Source organism: Cyrtonyx montezumae, unplaced genomic scaffold (genome assembly GCF_038088225.1).
Source record: "Cyrtonyx montezumae isolate F1298 unplaced genomic scaffold, pur_monq_1.0 scaffold_8, whole genome shotgun sequence".
In the NCBI taxonomy this organism is placed as follows: domain Eukaryota; kingdom Metazoa; phylum Chordata; class Aves; order Galliformes; family Odontophoridae; genus Cyrtonyx; species Cyrtonyx montezumae.
The window spans coordinates 69,968,220-69,988,930 of NW_027072089.1; the positions used below are offsets into that span (position 1 = coordinate 69,968,220).

The following is a 20,711-nucleotide window of genomic DNA, read 5'->3' on the forward strand; positions in this document are numbered from 1 at the left end:
GTATCTCCTGTGAGAAATAGAGGTTGTCTGTATCCAAGAAATTCCCACTGCTCTGCCTGAGTTGCTCTAAGGTCATCTTGCCACTGCGTAGCGTGTCTGTTAGGTGTTTGTACTGGCACAAACCTGCATGTACCTGTTGTTAGAGCCATACGCCTCAGAGTTGTGGGGCTCAGAACCTAGGTTTCTGATGCAACACTTCTTGGGTGTAGCAATTTCCTGCGTATAACTTGTGTAATTAAGATTATTAAGAATTCTGGCACCCTTACAAATGGAACGTATTTGTATTATATGAGGGAAAGTGCTTCTTAGACTGAAGCCTGAGGACATGAGTGGGACTGAGGCACGGCCAGCTTCAAGGCACTGGGATACTGGCGTGCTAATAGGCTGAAGTACAATTGCATTTCCTTTTCAACCACTTCATCCTGCCATTTACCTGGGTGGATTCTGAGGCTTGGCTGAACAGCTTCTGCTGTTCCCTTGGAATAGTTGTGAACTTGTAACTTGTTAGACTTCTCATGGCATTCACTATTGGACAAAGCTTAATGGGACTTAATGGGACTCTGAGCTCCGACTTGGAGCTCAAAGGTTTCTTAAGGCATATACTTAGATCTGTAGAGCCAAACATTAAGACCACACGGAGTGGTCTTAATAATAATAGCAACTGCAATCCTATAGCCTCCTCAGAAATACAGATCTACTCTTCTAAGTAGTGGAAGGCTTCTATAGTACTTGTTGTTTTGCATAAAAAACAGAACAAAACAAACTTTATTTTAAAACAAGAATAAAAATGTATACTGACTGATGAGAAAAGTTTCTCTCCTCTGCTCAGCTGTACTGCTACTGTAACAGAGGAAATATGCAGGAGAGAATTTTTGGTTTTAGCCAGAAGCTTCTTGGAATATCTTTACTGAACCAAAAATAATTTGCAAGACTAGATCACCTCCTAAATCCGTGCTTAAGTATTCCATAGTTTCAGGAACACTTTGCTGTCACTTTGAATCTCAGGTTTATCTGTGATGCAATATTGATTTTCGTAACCTATACATTCTTCTGAGTGTCAACAGTTACCAAAACTTTCCCCTGCCTCAACAGCAGTATCTGAAAAAAGATTTGTGTGAGATACTGGCAGAATTGGCATGAATGAAAATAAGCTCTGCTGCTCCTGTGCATTGATGAAGAGCACGCAACCCTCCTAATGGCATCCACAAGTCACTTAGGAAGGAAAAGAACTGGGACTTCAGCTTCTCAACACGTCACAGCTACTCAAATAGCAAAAGCTTTACTTGCATACTGCCTGCGGAGTGAGATTGCTCAGCAGTCCTTCCCTCTTGCTGTTTCTGTGTAACTGACATGTATCTTGATCAAGCAGGCCATTTTGAGCAGATGGGAACTTCTCAACACAGCACAAACACGTGCATCTTTTCAAGCAAAAGCACATACACAGTCACACTGTGTTCCTGGCTTGGCAAAATTAGGAGTTTGCTGCAAATCCAATTTGGTATTAAGTGGAAACAAAAGACAATGCATACATTTTCTTTATTGCTGGACTTGCTTTTTTTGTAAGTAGGCATAATTCCTTAAAGGCTGCGTTTTTTAATAACAGTACATTTTTTCAGGTTTCTTTTTTTTTCTTCTGTGAATTAAAAGATACCTTCGATCAAAGTTTTGCCTTATATTACAGTATTTCTGTACAAAAATAAAAGTCCCAAACCAGCGTACTATGAGCTGATATTCCCCAATGTATTTACAGGGTACTGTCAAGAACCTTCATTAGGCAACCAGGGAAAACAGAGGACTCTACATTAAAGCAGATGCGTCGTACAGCTCTGCATTCTCAAGTCAACTGTGAATGACTCTGACACATGGGAGTCCGGCCACCGTTAGAAGAGAGCGGTGCCTCTACAAGAAAATATTCAAAACTTGTGCTGATGTTGTGGAGTACTGAAACTGGTAACTGTATTTCTGTATTAGGGTAGTCTATAAATATTCTCAGCTACATCTCTATAATACAGCAGATACAGAATGCAGACTCCTGCTACTTATATGGTAATACATATTTGCAATAGTAAAATCAGTGTAAGAAAATTTGGGAATTTACCTGTTAATAAAACTGCTTACAAAGTAACCGTACAACTGTAGCAACTATAACTCTGAACTATTAAAATGTACAGAAAGACTGTTTACACCATTGCACATACTTATTCCCTTTGCTCTGAAAGACTTACGAAATACAGAATAAAATGAGTCAAATGCTCACAGAGGCATGTGCAACGTGCACATCAGTGGAGGCAAGGGGAAACAAAATGTTGGCGTCTCTCAGGAAGGCTGCCAGCAGCTCTCCAAAAAATTATACCTTGCTCTTCTTCCCTCCCTCTTCCCACGTATATGCAGACCGGTAAGTTAGTGCAGAACGGATGAATATAACTTTGTTTTCAGTGTTTTGAAAGGGCAAAAAAATAGAATAAAAATTCCCCTTGATTTTTATCAGCGATTTCAGGACAATAGATAATGTCATAAGGCACTTATTACTGCTTGTGTTGCAGCGAATCGAGTCTTAAGGCATCTGTTACATCAACTGAAGGTAATAAAGCTTTTGGAAAGCTTTCAACGAGCCAGCACTTGCAGTATGTGGAACTGCCAGTGACTGTTTCAGCTGATTTTTGCCTCCTCACCCTGCAGTCTTTCTAAAAAGAAGGTCGGAAGGTATTTTCCTTGGAAATTCTGGCCCTTGGTTAGCTTGTCAACAGACATGATCAGTATCACCAGGTCATTTTGAGGCCGAGCAGCGATACGTTCTGTTCGGAGTGCAGCAGAACCGGTTTTGCTTTCACCTGGAGCTGCCCTGACTTCCGTGGCTACTCACTGATCGAGAGGTGCTGTAGCGTTTTTTCACGATCATACTGATGTAAGCTTTCATCAGCTTTGCAATGTCAACCACCTGCCAAACGAACAGAAAGAACAACTCCTGAGTGAGGTAACCCCACGTGAATGAATTCCTTTATACACTAACAACATAAAACAGTCGAGCTTTCAACAGAAGTATTTTGCTGTCAAATAGAAACACTCAGTCTTTCTACCCATCTCACTGTGTCTTCCTTTTAGCTTAACAGGGATCTTTAAAAAATCTTTCATTACCAAGCAGCCTTGCTATCAGAATAGGAAGACTGCGTCAGTAAGAGAAAATTCCTTCTTGCTCTTACCTCACTCGTCTCAAAAAGCAACTCTCTCTCATCCACCACAATCTTGTAGGTGTTGGCAAGCGGTGCTCCGAATGACAAGATATGCTCATACTGAAACACTTCCAGAGGCCTTCCTTCCCCACGTTTGTAGACAGAAACTGCATCAGCGCTGACTCCAAGCCACAGCTCTTGTGGGAATCCCCCTTCTTTGCACTAGAGGAAAGAAGGTAAATTCAAAGTGAAGGTAACAGAGGGAGCCAGGCCACACTTACTGTTGAGGTTCTTGTCTGGAGACGTTTTGAAAGAAAGGAAAAAGAGGTATATTGCTAGTCCATCTTTGAATACAGTGTTCTGTGCTCCCCCTAACCCTGTATGCAACCTATAAAGCACTCTGTCTCATAAAGTACTTACCTGTTTTATGGGAAGTAGTGGATCTAAATATCTACAGTGTATGCTAACTGGAGTATGCTTTTAATGTGTACCATTTTATTGTATCGGCTGTCTGAGCACTGTGACACAGTATTTACCATTTCAGCACTGTAATGACATCACCACACATGCTATAAGCTGCATTTTGAGTGTTCAGGAGGTTTTACTCACCTCTACGTCAAACAGCGTTGACCCATATCCAGGCCATTCCTTAATCAAAGCCATGTACTTTGCCATAGCCTGCTCCTGGTTCATCCTCTGCAGTTTTTTCCATTTGTCAATAATACTAGTCCTGGAAGCTGAGATTTCCTCTTTGACCCACATGTCTAACATCTGATCCTCTTCAACCTTCTGTTTGCTGACAGAGCCACTGCGAAAACTCCTCCGCAGCGTTCCCTCAAGAAAGCTGGCTCGTTTCTTCTCAGCCTTCTCTGTTGCTGTGAATGTTTTGGTAGACTGCGTAATCCGAGACTTCAACTTCTGCAAGGGATACACTTCCTCCAGGTCTGGCACGGTGGTATGCAGAGTGTAATCTCCCTGAAGGTACTGGAGGCGCAAAGCTGCCAGGACCTGAAGGGTTTCTTCAGGAGCAGGATAGTGTCCTCTAATCACTGCTTCGTGAGCCTAAAAAGGGGACAAAGACAGCTTTTCATGTACAAAGTCTCTAAGAAGACAGAAACAGAAAGCAGACTTAGTGCAAAGCAAACCCTGGATCTGAAACAAATCATCCATCACATCAATCAGGAGTGAGAAATTCTCATGGTGAATTTGATGAGCTGGGTAAGGCAGGGTTTACCAGAAGAACTGCAAGATGATCTTGCTCAAGGGGACTTTGCTGTTACTAGTACAGCTCCTTGAGAACCCAATCGTGTAAGAGCAACTGGATTACTAAAAAGGAAAAGAACGCATAAAGAGACAATCAGGATCGAAATGCTTATTTGGGATGTCATCTATGCACCTATCCACCAGGAAGAAAGGAATATCTTGTTTTATTTACTGCGTTTAATAATCTGGCTGTGAAACAGATGATTTCAGTCAGATGAGCAAAGCCCTACCACAGCTTTGTAACAAACATCATTGAGGGAAAACAGTACATCTTTAAATTAATAATGAAGTTAATAAAATGTTTATATGTTACTGTGGTCTGTAGCATGAGGGTTGCAATTCTGAACCAAGACTCTTTCAAGTCCTGGATCTCTGCACAACCAATTTAACCCTTTGGAAATTCAAGGTGAATCTGTTATGCTGGCATAAGCTGACACTTGCTGCTTGAGCAGCACATTCAGTGGAACAAGGCACTCAGTCACAACACACCCTGTGGTGACTAGATCCCTCGCTTCTTCCTTCTCTTAAAAGTGCCTCAAAACAAAACCTGTTTCCTTACCTGCTCAAACATGAAGGCAAACTCCACACTATCTTTTGGGACATTTTCTGTGTCCAGGAAGCAGTAGAGCTTGAAGTAGAATTTCCAGTGCATCTTCCGAGCTTCAGCAGTGGCAGCGAGCCTGCTCATGTGCGTGGAAAGGGAAAGAGAGGTCAGATCTTTGTAATCAAACTCCTTTTTAAATTGACACCTCAACAATCTAAGCACCAGCTGAATTTTGCTTTCTTACACCTGGCATCCATCTGGTACTGCTGACAGCAGTTACTTCTTTTCATCAGTATACCTCACTCTTGGGATCTGGACATCTATTGGTCTATATATACTTAGAGCAAAATAAAGCAGCATCAAGGAATTACAAATGTTGACTCAGTTCTCAGTCAACTGCTTCTAACACAAATTCTCTTAACGATCTTTTATTTGTGACTCAGTCAACTGATGATAAAAGTGACATGATTAAGTCCCGTTAAAAATGTGATTGCTCATTAGACAATCCTTTTTTCCCCATTATTGTATTGATAAAGGAAGCTGACCGCCAGGCACACAGCATAAGGATGGCAAGCAAAAATGTAAGCTTGAATTGCATTTTCTTAGTGGAGCACTACGATAGTTTAAACTTCATCGGTTAGAAAAATGTTATGATCTGTTCTGTGGTGACTTCCACGTGAAGTTAGGCAGAGTACTCAGAATGGCAATGACTGACCTGGAGTTCTGTTCTCCCAAAACTGAGACAGCTGCAATGTTAGTAATAGTGGAAAATTTTGTGGTATTGGAAAGGAAAATGTGGAAACAGTCATGAGAAATATTAATCTACTGGTGTCAAGACTGAGGAAAATCAAACCCAAGTTAACAAGCAGCTCATTAATTTGTTTAAAAAAGAAAAAAGAAATAAAGATGCTTTTGTTCCACAAATAGGCATGTGTGTAATTCAGCTGTGTCATCACAAACAAGCAAGAAAAGAGAGAATTCAGCATTACTGCCATTGGAAATGTATTAACTGCAACTTATTAGAGAGGTCAGAGAAACCGAGGCACACTCACTTTTCAAACTTTGCCAAGATGTCAGCCACAATGGTTCTGCTTTCAATTGCTTTATCAGTAGTTCCATTGTATTCGAACAAAGCAAACATATTTCTGCTGTCCTCCATGGCCAGACCACGGATTAACTTCTCAACCACCTAATGAAAAACAGCACGTGAAAAACTGCAGCACGGAAAGGTGGCACCACAGAGGCAAGACAAACAATTAGGAGAAAATTCAGTTAAGTTTTCCATTAAACTAAAAATGCTGCTCAGATATTCTCACTGTCACTATTAATAATTGCCAAATTCCAATTCAGTTTTTATCCTAAGGAAAGATTATTATTTTAGAATATGTATGTGCTATCACCTGGCCAGACAGAATCACTGTATTTCAACAACTCAACTACGGTGGTCCAGCTTCAGCAAGCAACGTGGCTCTTACACACACCAGAATCTACTGAAGTTATTCCAATAACACCTCTACTGAGTTGTAAGTCTTTCTTGTATTTTTCCCCTCAAGGGGGGAAATATAGGGTGGGGTACAGACAGCTGTAAGTCTTCCCTCCCCTGAAAGGAACGACTGTGCTGTGCCCTCTCAACCAATGGAGAAACCTCCGATGCTTCCAAAGTTGAACACTGCTACTGGCTGGAACTGTCCCGTAAAGAGAAACTGGTTGTGTGCCATTGCTGATCTGTCACCACTTCTCACCTCTCCAGCTGTAGTGTGCGAGTTGATTGTAATCTTACAGGAGCCACCACCGTGACAATAAACTGTAGATGTCATTTCCTGCCTGCTGATCAGAGCTTCTATTTCATCCCGTGACGGCACGAACTCTCTGCATTTGGTTTTCTTCAGAGATTCATAAGTAAAAAGTGCATATTTCTCCATTTCAGTTCCCGGAAACTGGTCACGAACCCTGCAAGACACAGATTGCTTTAAGCTGCCAGTCTGTGACATAGAAAAAGCACTGTCTTTTTTCATGAAAGTGACAAAATAAACACTCGTGTATTGAGTATGCTATGTAACTGACACACGCAAAGGTTCACTCGCTGTTAAAAGTGAGCAGTGTTCTAATGTGCTTTATGTTATGGGAAAACATCCACACATTGGTCATTTTGTTCTACAAACCTAACAGAAAGCCAAAACTGCCTTCATAGCAGTAACTACAGAAACACTGTAGTGACCCAAATTTGCCAGCAAGACAACAGTAATTATCTTGTGATCAACGCCCCCTTTGTCAATAGCAGCAGTTGAATGAAAACAAAACTACACTGAGGTACTGCAGAAAAAGAGCAAACAGAATTCTGACAGCTCAAATCTGCAGTAGCATCACTTAGGACACTTCATTTCTATCCCTGACATTCTTGAAGACTCTCTCCAAATATTATTGAATATTCAGCAACAACTTCAATGAACTCATCTGTCATTATTATATAAACCATAATATTATACATTATTTATTCCTAGTGAACTTTAATAAATGTACTGAAAACTGCTGAATTTTGGTAGCTCTTGGAAGAGAGCATTTTTGTAATATTTCCAACGATAAAATACAAATTAAACCTTATTAGCTGGGAGAAGCTGGTAAGCACATGAACAACTGTGGAAATTCACGATATCCACAGCATAAGAAGATTCTTGCAGGCTGACAGCAATGCTTTAAGATGACCGTGCGGCAACAGTGTTGAAACTGACAAGTACTGTGTCAGTTTCAGATTCACTTCTCTGATTCTAACATTTATGTAAAAAGAATGACTATTTCACTGATCTTACTCTGTTTGAAAGATATGCCTTGAACTCGTAGTCTCAAGGATAATTAAAAAATAATTATATTTAGCAGTGATTTACACAGTCCATGTTCTAGCACAACTACAGACATGACTTGAAATTACTGAGAACAGCTTGTTGCTGATGAACTGCCTTTCCTAAAGACACGCTCCTTGCGTTCTCCCACTGCTTTGGAGCAGGAGGAACTCCATATTCTGGTTCGTGCTGGGCTGGCAGAAATGTTTTTTTTTGTTTATTTTTTTTCCTGAACACTTGTTAATGTCTTAAAGTAGATTTGCAAATGGACATTTTTACCTCAAATACATCTTTCAATGCTGCAGTCTTCTTTTATATGCACAATACATACCTTACAAAACTAAGGTAAGAAGGATGAACAGTATCTTAGCAGGTTGATTTGGACAGTTAGGAATGAGACCTGGGTATACTGGCTGTGAGTCATTAAGGCAGCTCTACACAATGATAGAAAGCTCCCCACACTTTTTGTCAACATTAAGAAATTATGCATTCAGTTTAGTGGGTTTTTGCTCGATAGCCTGCTTCTTCAAATAAGAATAATTCCACCTAGATCAACTCCAACGCTTTTCTTATAACTGTTTTTTCAGATTTATTCTTTAGTGTAACCGTTTCACACGTGACTGCACGCTGCAGTCTCACAGCAAGGCATCTAAACATGGTTACACGTCATAGGGAAAAAACAGTGACACTTTCTTCTCGGTCATTAGTTGAAAACTCCTCACCTTTTGAGATGGAACTTGAGATATTTGAGGATGCTGCGACTTGGCAGAAATGTGCAGCTCATGCAGGTGAGTATCTGCCAGCTATACAGGTTCCCCATGCTCCCAGGGCTAGGCACTTTATTGGTCTGCTTGATGAGCTGACAGTAGAGCTCATCTCGAAGAGGTCGCAAATCATGTCCTGTTTGGAGAATGCCTTGAATTATAGGGATGGGATCAGACATAGACTCCAGCTGCTGTAAAGAATTAAATATCTTGATTGCCTCATCTTGCAGAGTTGTGTATCCTTTGTCTTTCAGCACTACGAACAAAAAATGGGGAGAATGAGGTTTACACTGAGAAATGAAAGAGAGAGCACTCAGAATCAGCACAGGAGCTGTTCAGTGATATTTTACAGCCCTTATTATGCAGGATGTTTTCCATTTCAAATGCATGGTGCCAACCCATTCTATGAGCTATTCTGCTACTGGGATTTGTTCTGCATTGCATGAACTACCATTTTGAAATTTCTGACAATTTAGCTTGAAATACATGTCTTGCTTGATCAGACTGTTGGGTTTTTTTTATGGAGAAACTTCTTTCCAGGGCAATCCACACTGCTGAGAGTACACTGCTTTGTCACTGTCACAAGAAAGTGATAAGCTAATCAGATTGTAAGCAAGGTAAAGCTAAGTGTGTTATGGAAAGTGACAAAGATACACTGCATCATTTTTGTCCACTGTAGTCAAAGTTCAATTAAACCCAAACAATATTAAGAAAGGGTCTCTGCCTTGAAACTGAAACTCTCTTTTTAAGTGCTGGAAAAGAAGGCGATTGGTTCTTGTACTGCAGATTATTCAGTATGGGCTCACAGTTTTCACAATATACAAAAGAACCACCACCCCTGTGCCACCAAAGCACAGAACTGTACAGACATACCTTACAAATGTTAAGCTTCTAACCAGCCAGTATACTATTACAGAAGAGGTAACAAGAACTCAACTGCAAGCCAAGGCAATATCCAAACATCAGTCTGTCTGTGGAACTCCAATTAGGATACAGAAAACTTTGGAAAGACTTCTACCCAAAAGGAAGCATGCCTTCTCTGTCCTTGGGGAACAGAGAGCAGCCGTGCTGCACCTGTGCATGGGACTAGCAGCCCGAGTGACAAGAACAGAACAGTGCCCTGCCACTGGACAGGAGGAGGAAAGGAAACAGAAGGGAAAGGCTTCTAAGGTTTTACTTCTCCTTGTCATTTGAGCAGCAAGATATCATTTGAGTTATCAGGAAGCACTGTAGCTTTTAATCAGCTGTCAACCTCCCACCCACCTCCCAGGTATAAAGCTTCTGATCTGAATCACATCTTGCTTAATACACAATTGCAACGTAAGACACATAAGTCCACTTAAGGACATTAAATTAATAACCATCAACAGCTGTGAACAATTCATTTAATTCAGTCTTTCATAAGGAAAAGGATGACTGAAAAACTTACAGTTTAGATTGATGTCTCCATATGGCAGTGGCAGTAATGGCGAGTGCAATGGGTGATGAGTGTAACGGAGAATAGGGTTTCTCTTATAGATCTGCTCAACCACATCAGCATTCAGGCAGTTTTCCTATTGGGGTAAGAAAAGAAGCAGGGGTTTGGGTCCAGCATTAACAGTGGTGTGGTGCTTTGTGTCTTTAGGTTCCCTGTGAAAAGATTCGTTATCTGTGTAACCAGTGTTAGCTGCTACTAACTCCAGTTGTGGCTGCTGCGGCACTCTGTAGGCTGTGGATGCTCACTGCCTCCTAACCTCAGTACTTGCAAAAGCTTCCTTTATCTATGCAATTAAAAACTAACCACAGTAGAGCTGCAGGAGAGAAAAATAAAGTCATGTACAGTTTCTGGAAGTGGGCTTTCATTTAATAATTGTCTTACTGCAGTATTTCATGACTGGAATTATACCAAGACGGTGGTCATCAATTTTTATTTAGAATTATTTCTGCAGCAAAACATTGTAATCTACAGGAGCTATCATAAACCAGACAGTCCAGAAAAACAGCTGCTCTAAACCTGATGCACCCATTCTGACATCTAAATACTGTTCTTTCTTATCCCAGGTCTGACAAATGTGTAACCACCATCTTCTTCTACATATTTCTACCGCTCTGAAGAACAGCCTTCACAGTCCTGAAATTTAGACTATCCTGATAATTCTTCTCCATGCGGGAGGCTCTCACTAAGGGAAAAGGTTAGCAGTTCTCCCCCTTGCCTTTTTTACTTTTTTGTTTCTCTTCTGAGAACCATCATCCCTGAAAGCAGAAAGCTCCAGAAAGACCTCTTCTGGCTAGCATGCAATTCCCCCAGCATAAAGCAGTAAGCATTAATTGAATACGTTTCTCATCATGCAGCGACTTGCTTAGCCCATGCTACCATACAGCAAGAATTTAAACACAAGATAAAAAATACAATCCCCAGAGCTGCCCAGTTCACATCCTGGTACGCTGCTCACTGCGGACATAGCTGAACAGGTCTGCAAAGCCATGAACCCACACTGCACTCTACTGCCTGGTACACAACACCTGGTAAGCTACACAAACCACTACAGCTTCATACTGTTTTCATGGAAAAAACAAACAAACCTCTTTTCCCATCCGAACAGCACTTCATACTTGGTTATCATACTGTTTAAATAGAAATTCCTTTAGCAGATGAGTGAATATTGCTGGTTCCACAACTTCAATCTATGTCACCGCATGATTTAAACTCATATCTACTGCTTTATTACTACATACTGAAAGGCAGCCAAAAAAAAAGTGACCCATTTCAAATATTTCAACAGCCCTTTTTTCTCACCCCCACCTGCTGGTCCCCACCTTAATGTCCTGAATTAGCTGCTGAGTCGGGGTGTCAATTGGTGCTTTTGTGTCGATCACATTCTGAATGGCACTTGACCAGCGGGTCGCTTCATTCAGTAGTTTTGTATAGAGGCGGTAGCAATGTTTGCGTCCATATACAGTGACATTCCAGTAGCCTAGGGCAACAACAGTTATTAATCACAGAAGCTGCGTCTGCAAAAATGCCACTTGTACCTGAAAACAGGTGTAGTCCCATCAGACACTGAGTGATGAATTCTGGATCACGTTGGCAGTTTTTCAGAGACTAAGAAGTTGTAAGTAAGCACCACAATACACGCATATGTTTTTTTAAGGAGTTTCTCCTCCTTAAAAAGGCATAAGAATCATCTAAGAACACGGTCACCACTGTGCAAGCCATTATCTATGGCACACATACTAACAGGTGAAATGAGTGAGCAGTACTTCTACTAAAAAAGTCACTAATTTCACACAAATGAAGTGGCAACTATGACAAGAAGAGCATTATAATTCCAACTGCCTCTCTGTATCATCGTATAGGCTTCTCTTTTACGAAGCAGATTCACTTAAAGAAAATCTTTTCACCTTTCACTAGCAAAATCCTCTTTGAAGTGTCAGTGACCCCAGTGAGATTACATAGGGCTGCCAACAGTCACTTCTCATTTGCAAGCAGGCGCATCTAAGCTGAAAACCAGTTTGGAAAATGCAGCGGGGAGCTGACTCAGGTGCAGCACGTAGGTTAGCACATCTTTATACTTGCTCCACCAATATTCCTCAGCATACAGAATAATGTATGAGGAAAGTGCTCCTCATTTGTCTTTCTTCAGGTATCTGATGTGTAAAGCATAAGAGTTCCAGCTAACTTAGCAACAGTGCTCGTCTATGATAACCTGAATGTTGGTGAGAGCAAATTTGACTGCTGTGTACATTATTACTTTTGTCTTTTGCCCAGTAAGTCTTTCTAAAATCTCTCATGACTTAGGAACCTGATCTGTTTATCAAACTGCAACTGTAATAATCCACTTAAAATATTCCTGGACAGTGTTTGTTGCATTACAAGGTAGGTAGGACAGGAGGTAACAAAGCACATTTGAACCAGAACATACAATTACCCGTCTCTTTGAAGATCTTTTCATCAGGTGGGACCACTGAACAGAGGCTGTTTAGGACCAGCGTACCCAATTTCAAAGCATTTTTTTCAGAACTCTTGTAGTAGTCCAAAGAATTGTGTGTCAAAACAAACCAACGCTTCTTTAGTTTTAACGAAGACATCTTTGGGTTGTTTTTTACTTCCTTGTGCAGCCACCCTGTGAAAAACACAATCTGAATCAAACTCTGTTTTAAAAAAACAAAGTTGGACAAAATTAAACTGCTAGAAGTCAGCTACAACTTCTGATAATGAAAACATGATGTGAATTGTTTAGCTAATGTATTGAACAACTTTGAGTAAAATCCTCAAACAGTTCAATGATGAAAATACTGTATTATATCCATATGAAAACAACAAGAATAATTCTTTTATCAACTTACAAAACTGATTTTGCCCTCATAAGAGTGATTTCTTACTTGGCTCATCAGGAGTATGACTTAAGCTGTAATCGTTTGTGAATAAACCCTGCTGTACAAAGATGAGCTCCAGCACTACCATGCTGTGCTGGCACACTACACAAATGGTACAGAGGGACCAATCCCCTTTTTGGTTAATAGCTCTTGTGGACTTTATTCAACCTGGTTCTTACCCCTCACAATGAATTCCTGTCCTTCCACTCTCGTGTCCCCCTTTGACCTCTGCAGCAGAGTTATCCAGTGATGCATCTCTTCAGGTGTGTCAGCGTTACAGTGAAGAACACGATTAGCGGTAATAATCACAAAGGAGTTGGGTCTACAAAATAAATGAAGATCATAAAGCCTTTGCGATCAATGTACTGTACTAGCTCACTTGCTGGCAGCATGAACACCACTCACTGTTTGCATTCTGTGTTCAGACAAATATCGTCCATCTCTATAACATTTATTTCAACAGCACTACATCTAAAAATATCATGCACTTAAAAAGACAAAACTACTTCAGATTCACACCAAAGAGCCAGGGCTGTGCATGGTGGTAGAGCTTCAATTAAATTGCAACTTGTCATATCTCAAAACTGTTGTGAGAAAATCCCCAATCTTTAATCAGCTTTTGATCTTAATCAGAACTTTATTTCAGGGTCAGATTTATTTAGAACATCTGCTTCAGTAGTTACATTACCTAAAACCAACTACAATTTATAAAGCTCTATAGTGAAACAGCATGTGAACATGGACTCTTTTATTTTTAATGCAGTGCAACCCAATTTGCAGACAGTACAATCTATTTTTAATGAGAGTTTGGCTTTTATTCAATCCTCCACTAGCATTCAGTGAAGCATGAAGAACTAGCCCAAGCAATCTGTGCTGATGGTTCTCTGGATTAGAGATGCAGTTTTTTCAGCCTACAAACACTTGCTTTAACCCTTTACCATTAATTTTTTGAGGGTAGCACTCAGCAACATGACAGAAGTGTGTAAGGAGTGATCAGAATTCAGTGTTTTGGTCACAGTCACTTCAGTGCTGCAGTGCTAAATTATTCAGGAGTGGTGGATGAGGAAACACACTGAGATGTGAACTGAACAGAGTAATTTTCTTGATCATGTGAGGAGGAGGCAGCTTTAGATTGAGCGATGTGAAGCACACTCTAGAAAGCTGTGTAATGTAATTCCCAAAGAGAAGCAATAGCAGGAGACCTGAAAAATGACAGAGCTAAAGTATAAATTAAAGTAGATCGAGCTATCAAACAACGCTAAGATCAACAGCAGCCAACCTTCCAGGCTCCCAGAAAATGACAGAAGCCACATTCTTGGGATTCTTTCTGCATACAGATTCTAAGAGCTCCTTGATAATCTTCTCTCTTTTTAGCTGGAGCAGTGATTTCATATTAGTCAAGATAGAAATACTTTATTCCCTACATCAGTCAAATTGATTTCCTAATTGAAAACCCTTCCATCCCTGGTTTACATTCTTAGAGAACTAAAAACAAAACAAAACAAAACAAAAAAATTACAAGAAAAAAAAAACAGAACTGTGAGACATGCCTCACTAACAGCATTTTGAAAGCCTTGGACATCTGTGTTCTATTACTCAGGAAGCCTGGGTTGTGATTGCATCACAGTTACTTGTAGTATCCAGATCATGGTAAGCCAAGAAGAAAGCAGGAACTTAAAGCCAGCTGTTTCACACATTTGCAATGAGGGGACTGGAATGAACTGTTACACTGCAAATAATATACCTCATAGCCAGTAATCACAGCCCTGTAACATGAACCACAATCTGAACTCATATTACTTTTTATCCCTCAATACACTGTTGCCAGTTTGAGAGTTAAGAATACTCCAGTTTATTTGCTTGTTTTTTTTCCCCTTTGCTTGTTTCCTGATGCTGCATTATCTTGTTTGTTACAGAAGACAATTTTATTCTAGGAACCAGCATACAAAATTCTTCCAAGGGACGATAAACTGAAAAGATGGTAAAAAGAATTTTCTGCCTCCCTCATTGCTAAAGGACTCAAAAATCTTATCTTTTTCAGACGAGTTACTTGTGTAAGTGAAAGAAATACTTAATCCTCTGCTACTGGAACACCTAGGTAGCAAAGCTGCTGAACAGTTCATACATGGAGCAATGCCAGTGAAGTCAGTGAAGCCCCCACATAAAACCATTCTTACCTTTCCTGTTCCAACATAGTGTTTGATACTATCAAAATGCAGATGATAATGAATCATTTGAATGCATGGTTGCTCAGCAGAATATAGACTAAAGTATAAAGCACCTGATTTTAACTAGAGAAAGAAGAAGAAATAAAGTCAGTGGCATGGTTCTGACTTACCTATCTGGACTGTCAGCAGCACAGACAGAATCAATCAGTCCTACATCGAGTGTGCCCTATAAACAAAGATCCAGGCAGAAAAGGAGGAAGACATTTATTGTTACATTACTCACAACAGTTAACTCAGAGACAGGTGAAAGAAGCAGCAGCCTCGATCAAGCAAAGCAAGCTGCGGATTTGGGCATCAGTTTCTCCTACCCATTTAAGTGAATGAAAGACTCAGACTCAGATTCAGCAAAAGATTATTTCCAGTTAAGCTGAAGGCAGCCCAGAAACTGTTCTTCCTCTTCTATGTTTCCAAATCTGCCTGAAGTTTTGTCCTAAAAGTGTCACTCCAATATAAATGGCATGGAAGAAGAAGCTTTATTTCCCTTTGCCTGACAGTAGCTTCCAAAGTTATCACAGAAAATGTGAAGTTGTAAAAAATGATAAACGTAGGACAGAAGTAATCTCAGTTTTTTTACTCTTTGTTTTTTAAACTGCTCATTAACTGTATCTCTGCAAAGCTTCAAACTCAGTTGTACACTGTGGGGTGGCAGAGAACTGGACCAAAGGAAAAAAACAAAACCAATGCTTGTATTTCATTGAGGTGAATGACAGGGAGGGGGAGGGAAATCCTACTCTTCCGTTGTACAGGTATGGGGCCTATGACATTGATCCTCTAGCCAGTGTCACAGCTATCACTTAATTGAAGGAAATTTAGGTTGTGACTGTCAGAAGCTGCAGCCACCAGTGTCCCTTGTTTTCTGAAAATATCTACTCTGAAAAGTTCTTCAGATGTTGACTTACCACAGCATTTTGTGGGTTTGCCTGCTCATCATGCATCTCTCGGATCTCTTGCTCAGTGGACGCATGGACTTGACTCAGAACACTAAACCACTGGCTGTGGAAAGAAAGGCAGCGGTGTAAGAAACACGTCCCTTGTGCACAAGCCTTTTGTCACCTTTGTTCTGCAGAGATCTAGCAGGTTCTGCTGGTTTTTGAACTTGCTTAAGATTCCTTTTGTCAACACGCATACAAGCAGCAGAGCTTTATGCCAGTTCAGGTACTACTGGATACAAACAAGCCCCTCCAGATCTCCCTTCCAAATTCATGTGGTACCCTTCTTCCTGAGGACAAATACCTTGTGTAAGATGTGGCATTTCTAGAAAACTGGCACTCAGCACACTGAAACATCTGAGTGCTAAGAAAGTATCAATAACACATTCCACATTTTCATCTGGAAAACAAACCAACCACTACTAGATACATACAAAGACTTCAATGGAAAATCCAACCTTCAGATTATAAATTCTGCTACACTAACAGCACAACTTACACAATACTTACAATAGTACCTCCGCAAAGGCCAAGAGGACATCAAGTCCCCACAGCTCAGAGAGGGAGAAGAATAAAAAGCCTAAAAAACTACCTCTACAGTTTTTGTTCCCAATGGAGCACTGGAAAATCCAGCATCTGGAAGGACCCATGCAGCTGAACCAGAGCCAATTTGCACCACTCCACAACAGGAAATCTGGGAGAGGGGTTTCCTGTACTCTGGCCTCCGTGCCGAGCAGCAGTTGCAGAGGGATTTAATTCCAACCACACCTTCTGCTTCTGGGAAATCTCTACCATTCTGGCATTTGTATACGATAAAGCTCAACTGCTCTAAGCAATTCCACTGAGAGAAATGTGAGGGCAGAGCTTGACTTGTTCAGCAGGTTCCTGAATGCCACTGTTTGAGATATGAATTTGCCATTCTAATGAAAACTACCTGAGGCTGAGTTTTCAAAGGACTCAAAAGCCCAACCTTTAAAACTAAGTCCTCGCTTCAGTGCAGAGGGTTCACCACCATCAGGGTTGAGAAAACAAACTCAAAACTAATGGCTTTAAATGTAAAACAATCTGCCATTGTAGTCACAGAACGATGCCTATGAAAATGAAATGCTGCCTCCTTAACTCCAGCATTCAGAAGCCAACTACTTTCCATAATGTAGACATCTGGAAACAGAACTGTCAAAATTGCTTGAGAAAATCTGTATAGTCTGTCAAAAGGTTGTCATTATCATCCCAAGTCCTTTCCAACAGGTTATGTTTCCATTAGGAACAACACAAAGTACAAAGGAAGATTCAGAGTGGCTGATCATAGGAGAAAAGATGAGAATGTATTTAGTTTTGATTCATTTTGCTAAGACTCAGAGATAGGCCCAGAAAGGATGTGCTTAACACTTATTGGAAAATTACTTATATGAGACAAGGTCACTGAAGACCCCTGAAACTGAGGAGAAAGTTATCTGAAAAGAAAGAACTATCAGTTGAAGAAACAAAAAGCTCATCTACCTGAAAATCCCCACAAATTAAATTCAGCTTATCCTTTAAGCTCAGGAATTGCAAATGTATTTAAATATCAGCCTTCAAATAAATGACAAAATGGCCTTCAGAGCACTGTATGCACAGTTAGTAATTTATTATTCAATTTTAAAGAACAATTCGGAGGTTTCCTAATTTCATCGTGTAATCTTTGTCTAAGCAATGAAAAATAAATCCATCACAGCACTTGGCAAAGAGAAAGAAGGCAGATTTTACTCTCCTTTTACTTTCTTCCCCCTTGGGACATCCCATGGCTTTCAGCTGAGCAGTAGAACTCAAGGAATAGGAACATAAACAGAAAAGGGGCTTGAAGCAGTGGCTACCTCCTGAAACATTACTTATCAAGTACACCATTATCACGACTGAAATAGTAATTCCTTTTTGGGAGTGCTTCAGGTTTCTTTCTTTTTTCTTCCTTTCATTTGAACAAAAAGCAACCTCAGTTCATCATCTAGAGCACGTGCAAAGTAATTTTTTTTCAATAGCAGATCCAGAATTAACACAGTCCAATGATTTTGTATTTCACCTTTAAAACTGCCCAACATTAACAAGGCTTTGACTTGAGCTGATCTGGAAATGTTTGCACATCTCTCACATAAAAGTTTTCTGAGATCAATGTGAAAAAAAATACCAGAACACACTGCTAAAATATAGTTTAATCTAGATGGTGTGTTACGTGTATGATACACAAAAAGAGAAGAAAAAGATTCATGACAACACACACAAGTCTTCATTCTGGCAATTCCTTATTGATCTCTACGGAGCTTTTATTGCGGCATATACACAAGGTGAGACTTTAGCTAACCTCTCCTCTTAAAATTTACTCACATCACACAAGAATAAGCGCTGAATTACTCATTTAAGTGTGGTTTTAAGAATGCTGAAAAATGAATCAATGAATGCCTTGTAAGCGTTGCTGAATTTTTATTCAGGGCAATGTGATACAAGAAGGTATTCTAATAAAAAAATAAAAATACTTTCAAGCCTTCAGAACAAAACTAGCTCAAGTCATGTTGGCATAGGCATCCTGTGCTTTGGCCTTGGGGCAGCAACACAACAGGTAATAACATTTGATTACTAAGTTAGCTTTATTCAAATGCTAGATTTTATAGGCAAGCATATTATTATCTCAAAACAAATAGTGTAGGGATTATTTTATTTTATTTATTTATTAGATATACACTAGAACTCATCTGACAAGTTAAGCTTGTTCCTCATTCAGCAGCCCTCCCCTACCATTTGATACGGATCCCAGCAGTGAAAGTAAGATCTTTTTAAAATTGGTATAAAGGCCAACACTCTTGCATGCTCCTCTTGCTCACAAATATGCATTCATCCTAAAATCTAATGATCCCACTGCAACTTTTATCTGAAAAATACTCAGGCTCTGCTTAGGTGAACAAATCTCAGCTCTAACTGGTACTTTATTTCATGTAGCTATGAGCAATCTTAAATATTGATTTAACCTGTGCAGCTAAGCACAGCAGGATAATGCAAAAGGAAATCATTAAAAGCCGGTTACTACTTCTGTAGATTCATCTTGTATTTCATAATGTTTCTAAGAACAGGGAAAGCACGCAGCCAAGTTCTAGGGAAATTTTCACTTAATAGTAAAATAAATAAATAATAAATAATATATATAGTATAAATAAATAATAAATAGATAAATAAATAGAATAACAAGCACAAATCAGAATGGCGTGCAGGCTAAAAAGCACAACAAAAAAGCCTGATGGTTTCCATACCTTGCATCCTCAGGAGATTCAGCTATCAAGTGATAAGTCCTATCACTCATTATCAGATCAATACCATTTTCTTTGCCTGTATTATCAACAATCTCTCTGAAAAGAAGATAACAAGATTGTGCGTTAGACACTGACAACATATTTTGAAAATGCTATGGTGCTGAGAGACTCACAGATACTGGAAACAACAACAATCAGCATTGCTGCACCTGATTAATTTGAGATATCAGGCAGTATTTATACACCAAACTATAACTGCCATGTTTTCAAATAATCAAGCTATTATGAGTGTCATTACACAAACTTGACTACACAAAGTTTTAACACAAACTAAAGAAAAAGCATTATCAAACTCTGAGAGAGGCAAAAACAACTGAATCCAGAAATGGTTATTTCTGAACCAACTGCATACCTTGTGATTTTTGGAGTGGTTCAGGGAAAGCACCTGAAGACTACAAATAGACAAAATGCTATTTTCTTCTCTGTTTTCCTCAATTTGTCTTTCATCCTCCCTGTAATAGTGCCCAAGACAGTACTTCCTTGTTGCGTATTTTAAGTGAAGCAGACTAGTATTTATAAAATTAGAATGGAATGGCCGAAAGGAAATGGTGAAATATATCTCACATAGTTTGTTAGGAATATATTCACTGAGTATTAAAGTTACATAGAAAAGCTACTGTTTCTTTCTCCTAACATACTTATCCCTTCAAATACAAGTACCCTTTCTTCCAGCTGTTTTACGTGCAAATCATTGATTCAACTTTAAGTTCAAGTTAAGTTCAAAACTGTTACACAACTACTTTATAGAAATGTTCAGCAAAGATCTTCCCCACAGAACAGTTGATGGAACAATGCAGTGACAACAAAATTTGGTTTAAACACATTAGAAAAAGGACTAACTATATGTTATGGCATATAGTACAGAATCAAATTCAGTTTCAACCAAAAAAGATCGTGCCAGGAAATTCAGTTCAGAGTTTCTTGAGAGCCAGCAGTGCACTGGCTTTACAAGAGCAAGTCAGGATGCTCACTGAAACTACCTGTGTTGTCCTGCCTGAATCAGGCTTATCCAAGACTTACAAATATAAAATTAAACTACATATAGATTCATAGATACATTAGGTTGGAAAGATACATAGATACATATAGATTCATAGATACAAGATCATCTAGTCCAACCATCCTCCTATCACTATCCCTACCCAACTACTAAATCAAATCCCTTAGCACCTCATCTAAACGCTTCTTGAACAGCGCTAGAGACGGTGCCTCAACCACCTCCCTAGGCAGGCCATTCCAGTGCCTGACCACTCTTTCAGAGAAAAAATTTTTCCTCAAATCTAAT

At 39.7% G+C, this 20,711-nt stretch overlaps 1 protein-coding gene across 1 annotated transcript in view; it reads right to left on the reverse strand.

Annotated features, from left to right (window-relative positions):
* Positions 1-1,522: 1,522 nt before the first annotated feature.
* MYO10 (myosin X) overlaps positions 1,523-20,711 on the reverse strand; it is a 146,749-nt gene continuing 127,560 nt past the window's right edge. Inside the window, exons 28-41 of the mRNA XM_065752864.1 lie at positions 19,367-19,462; positions 16,062-16,155; positions 15,273-15,328; positions 13,114-13,256; positions 12,487-12,681; positions 11,375-11,532; positions 10,008-10,131; positions 8,537-8,834; positions 6,720-6,927; positions 6,030-6,166; positions 4,993-5,113; positions 3,780-4,232; positions 3,201-3,392; positions 1,523-2,938 (exon numbers count right to left, since the gene is read on the reverse strand). Of these exons, the coding sequence (XP_065608936.1) occupies positions 2,828-2,938; positions 3,201-3,392; positions 3,780-4,232; positions 4,993-5,113; positions 6,030-6,166; positions 6,720-6,927; positions 8,537-8,834; positions 10,008-10,131; positions 11,375-11,532; positions 12,487-12,681; positions 13,114-13,256; positions 15,273-15,328; positions 16,062-16,155; positions 19,367-19,462 (2,386 nt within the window). The 3' untranslated portion in view covers positions 1,523-2,827. The remainder of the gene's footprint in view (positions 2,939-3,200; positions 3,393-3,779; positions 4,233-4,992; positions 5,114-6,029; positions 6,167-6,719; positions 6,928-8,536; positions 8,835-10,007; positions 10,132-11,374; positions 11,533-12,486; positions 12,682-13,113; positions 13,257-15,272; positions 15,329-16,061; positions 16,156-19,366; positions 19,463-20,711) is intronic.